At 45.2% G+C, this 7500-nt stretch overlaps 1 protein-coding gene and 1 long non-coding RNA gene across 4 annotated transcripts in view; one reads left to right on the top strand and one right to left on the bottom strand.

Moving 5' to 3' along the window:
- SP8 (Sp8 transcription factor) overlaps positions 1-3649 on the bottom strand; it is a 3872-nt gene extending 223 nt beyond the window's left edge. Inside the window, exons 1-2 of one of the 2 annotated variants that reach the window (XM_083189121.1) lie at positions 3409-3649; positions 1-1719 (exon numbers count right to left, since the gene is read on the bottom strand). The exon at positions 1-1719 is cut by the window's left edge and continues 223 nt beyond it. In XM_083189121.1, coding sequence (XP_083045247.1) covers positions 196-1719; positions 3409-3429 — 1545 coding nt within the window. In that variant the 5' untranslated portion in view covers positions 3430-3649 and the 3' untranslated portion in view covers positions 1-195. The other variant, XM_083189122.1, reaches the window with a different exon arrangement.
- Positions 1-7500, top strand: part of LOC146079719 (uncharacterized) — a 177415-nt gene that overhangs the window by 36375 nt on the left and 133540 nt on the right. The gene's annotated exons all lie outside the window — the stretch shown is intronic.

Raw genomic sequence — 7500 nt, 5'->3', positions numbered from 1 at the left:
GGTGCTGCTGGATGTATTTCCTCTGTATTAACACATCCCTGTGGTGGAGAATGGTGTCCTTCCTCAGTAGTAGAACAGAGCTGGAGTGTGAGCCCAGGGCACAATGTACTGTCCATGTCCTTGGTGGCAGAGAGCCTGGCATTAGTCTGTATTGCAGGACAGGGTGAGATGAGGGGAAGAGGGGGTCCATAGCTCTCACTCTAGACCGTTCCTGTCTGTGGGGTGCAGCAGCTCCGGGGAATGGCAGTGCGGGCTGGCGGACGGGCTGTGCTCACTGTCGGTGTCGCTGCCCTTCTTGCCCCCGCTGCCCGGGCCCCCGCCGCCCGCTCCTCCGCCCGCCCCCGCGCTGTGGGTCTTGACGTGCTTGCTGAGGTGGTCGCTCCGCATGAAGCGCTTGTTGCAGACCGGGCAGGCGAAGCGCTTCTCCCCGGTGTGGGTGCGCAGGTGCCGCTGCAGCTCGTCCGAGCGCGTGAACCTCTTGCCGCAGAAGAGCCAGTTGCAGACGAAGGGCCGCTCTCCGGTGTGCCAGCGCAGGTGCGCCTTCAGGTGCGACGTCTTGCCGTACACCTTGCCGCAGCCCGGGATGTGGCAGCTGTGCAGCCCCTTCCTCCGGAGGCTCGCCCCCGCGGGGCCCAGCCGCTCCGCCTCCTGGCAGTTGGGGCAGTCGCAGGTGGCTCTTCCCGAGTAGCGGCGGGCAGAGGAGCGAGGGGATCCGCCCAGGGGCCCGGTGGGGGCCAGCATGGAGCTGGCGGACAATGGGGAGGAAGACGGGTCGGGGTAACTCCCGGGGCCTATGACTGGCTTGAATCCGTCCATCAGGTGCTGCCCTGCCGAGCTGAGTAAGTGGCCCCCGGGGGGGCCTCCGTTACCGCCCCCGGCTCCTCCACCTCCCCCACCACCGCCGCCTCCTCCACCTCCCCCGGTGCTGAAGTGTCCGAAGCCTGCGGCTGTGTAGTCGGAGCCGTAGCCGCCCAGCGGGGAGTGCAGGGAGCTCTGCAGGGTTCCCGGGTGCAGCGCGGCTCCGGCCCCGGGGCTCTGCACGTCTATCCAGCCGGCCCCCACCTCCCACCAGCTGGAGGCGCCCCCGGCCGCAGCTGCGCTCACCTCCCCGCCGTGAGACGGCTTAAACCAGGATTCGTAGGGGTGCGCCATGCCCACCCGGGGGTAGATGCCCTGCAGCCCGTCCACCGACGCGTGCACCTTGCTGAGGAACACCGGCTGGTGGTGGGAGGCGGCTGCCGCTGCTGCTGCCGCCGCTGCCGCCGCCTCCTGCGATCCCCCGCTCACCGGGAACACCGAGTACTCGTTAGCGAACGGGGAGGCTGCAGACACCGAGCCACCGCCCGCTCCCCCTCCGCCGCCCCCTCCGGAGGAAGAGGTCAGGGAGAAGGCGCTGGAGCCCGGGGACGAGCAACTGAACGAGTCCGATACTAGTGCTGCCGCCGCCGCAGCGGCTGCAGCTGCCGCAGCCGCAGCCGCCGCGCTGGAGGAAGAGGAGCCGACCCGGTGCGAGGAGCCGCCGAAGCCGGAGAGGGAGCCAGAGCCCAGGGTGCAGCTGCCGGAGGAGGAGACGGACGATGAGCGCTTCCAAGGGTGGAACCCTTTGCCAAAGGAGCCGGAGCTGTCCGATAGGGAGGACGGGGACGGGCTGGGGCTGCCGATCTTGTTGCAGGTGGCGGCCAGCATGGCCAGGGGAGTGGGTCCCAGCCGGGGCTCTTCCTGGTGGGGAGAGAGAGAGAGAGAGAGAGAGAGAGGGAGGACACGGTCAGTGCTTGGGTCACATCATAGGGAACACTACTAACCCTAGTGCTACTCTGTTGCTTCTAGTACTGTAATACACCAATGGCCATGTGTGTGTATTTTATATATTGTATATATACTACACAAAAAGACACACACATATAAATACATATACACACACACTGTTTCTGTAATATAGCTGCATACAATACTGTCTTACAATAATGATGTATGTGATACTGTATTTAGAATAATGTTAATGTAATACTGTGCCCACGATAACGATGTGTACAGTATAACACTGTCTGGAATGTCATACATAAAACTGTGGCTACAATAATGGCCTGTCAAATATTGTGTCTGCAGCAATGTACATAATATTCTGCTTACAATAATATTACACAGAATAATGTGTCTAGAATCATTTACAGAACATTCTGTCCAGATTAATGTGGTGTATAAAGTACACGGCGATCAATGTTTCACTGATCCAACTTTTCAACGATGCAACAGTTACTAGACATTAACCAGCAATAGGACTGGACAAAAACCGAAACCAATGCTGTTATATCGATTGCAAAATAATTATAATAATATATATTATAATAGTAGTAATACTACTACTCCTACTATTATTACTACTATTACTAATAATAAATAATTGCAATTGTGAATAATAACAATAATAAAATAATAATAATAAATAACTATAATTGTAAAAATAAATAATAATAATAAATAATAATAATAAATAATAATGATAATAATAATAATAATCAATATAAAGGACACCGCCTTTTAGTTCGGTACACAGGTGAATTCTGACCAGGATACTAGATATTAATATTCATGAACAGCAACTAGTTTAAAGTGACTTAAACAGGAAACCAAAGTCTGGTTATGTGAGACTATCTCTGTACCCCATGCAATATAGGAAACACTGACTACTGTATCCTCTCCCTGAGTTGCTTTCTTGCACCGAGAACACAAACTTTGTTCCCAATCATCGGAAACAGAGGAACATTCAAATTCCATAAATAAATAAATAAATGAATGAATAAACAAACAAACAAAAATTAAATAAACAAACAAAAAATGTATAAAGCACAAAATGACCAAACAGAACATGACAACCCCAAGATATATTTAAAAGCAGCTGTGTAGAGACCTATTCAAGAGCTACAATGTACGTAGGGCACCGGCAGCTTCTCGGGCCAGAGATGGGACAGTATAAAACAAATAGTCACAGTGATATAAAACAGGAAGAAGAGAGCATATAATGCAGACAGAGAGATAAGAGTGCAGTAGACGTACCTTGCAGAGAAGAGGGCTGAGGGCTATTACACAGGGCAGCCGGTGTGTGTTAGGAGGATGTGTCTGCTGCTGCTGCTGCTGCAGTAGTCATGTAAGAAGCCAGCTCTCCTCCTCAGGAACGTGCTGTAAGGTGGCTGCTCTCAGTGCCCTCACTACCTTATCCTCACTCCCAGTGACTCTGCCCCCTTCCAATGCCTTCCTCCTCTCCCTCTCACACTCCACTCCCTCGTGCTATAGGACTCAATAGGAGACTGATAGCCCCTTGTCTGGGCTAGGGCTATTTTAACCCCTCCACTAGGCAGTTACGCAGAATAAAAGAACTAATTAAAGCAGCAAGAAAATCCTGAGACTCACCCCTAGTAGAGAAGTTGCCATCACACAGTGCCCTCCTCAGAGGATCTGTTTTATAGGTATAAATCAGAGCAGTGTTTTTTTAGAGGTGTGCAATACAATGAGCAGGTCCGCCCATCCCGGCACAATTGTAGCTCCTCTCTGGCTTTGAAGTACCGCTGAGCCCCCAGCAGCCAATCACAGCCGTCAGCTGGGTCCCACAGACCCTCTACTGAGTGAGGTCACCCAGCCCTTGTCGCCCCCCCAGCTCTCCCTGACAGGCAGGGGGGCCTGGAAGCAGGAGGGAGGGGAAGCAATACAATGACATCTCCCCGGCGTCCCCCCTGCAGCCCCCCCCCACTCCCCGCTTATTGTACACAGCAGTGTGACGCCGCTCATCAGTCTGTGCTGCTGCTGCTGCTGCTGCTGCCCCCTCTCCCCGCCTGCCTCCTTACACAGCCGTACCCACCCCAATGGGGAGAGACTGCCTGACACATGCCCTGACTCCAAGCACTGGATGCGGTGTGCGCTGTCCTCTCACCGGACCGGCAGGAAAGTTTCTTTAATACATACAGTATTTACACCCCCCCCCCCCCCACACACACACACAAACACCCTTCAGAAACTCGCCAGCACAATGCATGTTCGGAAGATGAGCGCTACAGAGAACGGGAAACATGTACTGGCCTGGAAGGGGTTAAATGCAGTGCAGTGACAAATAGTTTGCAGAGGTAAAAGCCAACTGCCATGTTGTGTGAGTAACTTCAAGAGAGGTTGACAGGGCATGCTGGGACTTATAGTTCCCCAGGCAACTTTAAAGCCCTGATGTGAGGTTGCGGCTGGTCCCTGATCTTGGGCACAATGGTGGTTGTTATTATTATTATGATGATTATTATTATTATTATTATTATTATTATTATTATTATTATTATTATTATTACTATACTACTACTACTACTACTATACTACTACACTATTACTACTACTATACTACTACTACTATACTACTACTACTACTACTACTACAACACTACTACTACTATACTACTACTACTACACTACTACTACTACTACTATACCCAAGAGAGGTTGACAGGGCATGCTGGGACTTATAGTTCCCCAGGCAACTTTAAAGCCCTGATGTGAGGTTGCGGCTGGTCCCTGATCTTGGGCACAATGGTGGTTGTTATTATTATTATTATTATTATTATTATTATTATTATTATTATTATTACAATACTACTACTACTACTACTACTACTACTACTACTACTACTACTACTACTACACTACTACTACTACTACTATACTACTACTACTATTACTATACTACTACTACTACTACTACTACTACTACTACTACTACTATACTACTACACTATTACTACTACTATACTACTACTACTACTATACTACCACTACTACAACTACACTACTACTACTACTATACTACTACTACTACTACTACTACTACACTACTACTACTACTACAATACTACTACTACTACTACTTCTACTATACCACTACACTACTACTACTACTACTACTATACTACTACTACTACAACAACACTACTACTACAATACTACTACTACTACTACTACTACTACACTACTACTACACTACTACTACTACTACTACTATAGTCTTACTATGCAGTCTGGTTACATTAGTGCACTGTACACTTTGTGTATTGTTATTATTATTATTATTATTATTATTATTATTATTATTATCATTATTATTATTATTATTATTATTATTATTATTATTATTATTACTACATGCACACTGTACACTCTGGGTATTACCACTGCAGATTCATTGCACAGTTTGGGTAACTATCTCTGGCACACTGTACAATATTGGTAATGTCATAGCATTTTGGTGGTGATTATTACAGGCACAGTGTACAGTATGGGTATTAGTATTACAGGCACAGGATACAATGGTGGTGATTATTACTACAGGCACAGTGTACAGTATGGGTATTAGTATTACAGGCACATTATACACTCTGGTGGTGATTATTACAGGCACAGTGTACAATATAGGTATTAGTATTACAGGCACATTATACACTCTGGTGGTGATTATTACTACAGGAACAGTGTACAGTATGGGTATCAGTATTACAGGCACAGTATACAATGGTGGTGATTATTACTACAGGCACAGTGTACAGTATGGGTATTAGTATTACAGGCACATTATACACTCTGGTGGTGATTATTACAGGCACAGTGTACAATATAGGTATTAGTATTACAGGCACATTATACACTCTGGTGGTGATTATTACTACAGGAACAGTGTACAATATGGGTATTAGTATTACAGGCACATTATACACTGGTGGTGATTATTACTACAGGAACAGTGTACAATATGGGTATTAGTATTACAGGCACATTATACACTGGTGGTGATTATTACTACAGGAACAGTGTACAATATGGGTATTAGTATTACAGGCACATTATACACTGGTGGTGATTATTACTACAGGAACAGTGTACAGTATGGGTATTAGTATTACAGGTACATTATACATTGGTGGTGATTAATACTACAGGAACAGTGTACAATATGGGTATTAGTATTACAGGCACATTATACACTGTTGGTGATTATTACATGCACAGTGTACAATATGGGTATTAGTATTACAGGCACATTATACACTGGTGGTGATTATTATTACAGGAACAGTGTACTATATGGGTATCAGTATTACAGGTACATTATACATTGGTGGTGATTAATACTACAGGAACAGTGTACTATATGGGTATTAGTATTACAGGCACATTATACATTGGTGGTGATTAATACTACAGGAACAGTGTACTATATGGGTATCAGTATTACAGGTACATTATACACTCTGGTGGTGATTATTACAATATGACTATTATTACAGGCACAGTGTACAGTATGGGTATTATTACAGGCACAATGTACTGCCTCAGTAGTAGTATTATTATATCCACAATGTATTATCTGGGTACTATTGTAACAGGCACACTTAGAAATCTGAGTTTTGTTATTGCAGACACACTGTACAATCTGGGTATAATTATTACAAGAACACTGTACAGACTGAGTATTTTACCACAGTCTATTCTGGTTATTATTATTATTATTATAGCCGCATAGTACATACTGTGAGTTATTTGTATTATTGCAGGCACAATGTACAGCTAAGTATACATACATACAGCTAAGTATACATACGTATATATGGTGGCGGTAGATGATGTACTTCTTCCTCTTCTTCTTATTATTACTACTACAGACACAGTGTACATTCTGGGTATTATTATTATTATTATTATTATTATTATTATTATTATTATTATTGTAGGTACATTGTACAGCCTGTGTGTAATATTATTATTACTGCAAGCATATTGTACAGCCTGAGTATCATTATTATTACAGGCATTATGTAAATTATTATTATTATTATTATTATTATTATTATTATTATTATTATTATTATTATTATTATTATGTGGCTCCCGCTGCTGGGGGTAGGTGTATGGCCGGACATGATAGGAATATGCTATGAATGACAGGGTGATACCTGCACTGTGATCCTATGCAGGGAAGTGTATTAATGAACTGCCTCTCCTCTGTGATGGGTGACGGGGAACATAAACGTCGTGTTTATCTCTCCCAGATCCTCTGAATGATTTTAGCCTGGTGAGAAGGCGTGCCAGCCCGGCCCAGGGGGAGGGAGGGGTGGGACAAGGAGGGGACTCCGTTTAACAAATAAAAAAGAATTAACTTCATTGCTTTGCTCTGCTCCTGTAATGATATTCATTTCCAGGATCTAATGCACACTTGTTTAAATTGGGAACTTAACCCTTCCAACGCCTGGGGATGCGAAGAGAAGACCTCTGGCAGCTAAAGGGTTATTACTGCAAATATCTACACACTCTCCCACACATACTGTATCAACCTTATCCATGATATATATTCGGAGATTAGTCGTTCCCTACAATACATTTTCAGTAGTGATGAAGCGTCCTTAATGTTTTTTTTTATTTTATTTTATACAATTAGTTTGGCCTTTATTTAATACCTCTTCCGTTTATTCTTATGAAGCG

The sequence above is a fragment of the Crinia signifera genome, chromosome 5, assembly GCF_055691185.1.
Source record: "Crinia signifera chromosome 5, ASM5569118v1, whole genome shotgun sequence".
Lineage (NCBI taxonomy): Eukaryota > Metazoa > Chordata > Amphibia > Anura > Myobatrachidae > Crinia > Crinia signifera.
The sequence above is the reverse complement of the archived record's forward strand: the minus strand, read 5'-3'. Positions and strand labels throughout refer to the sequence as shown.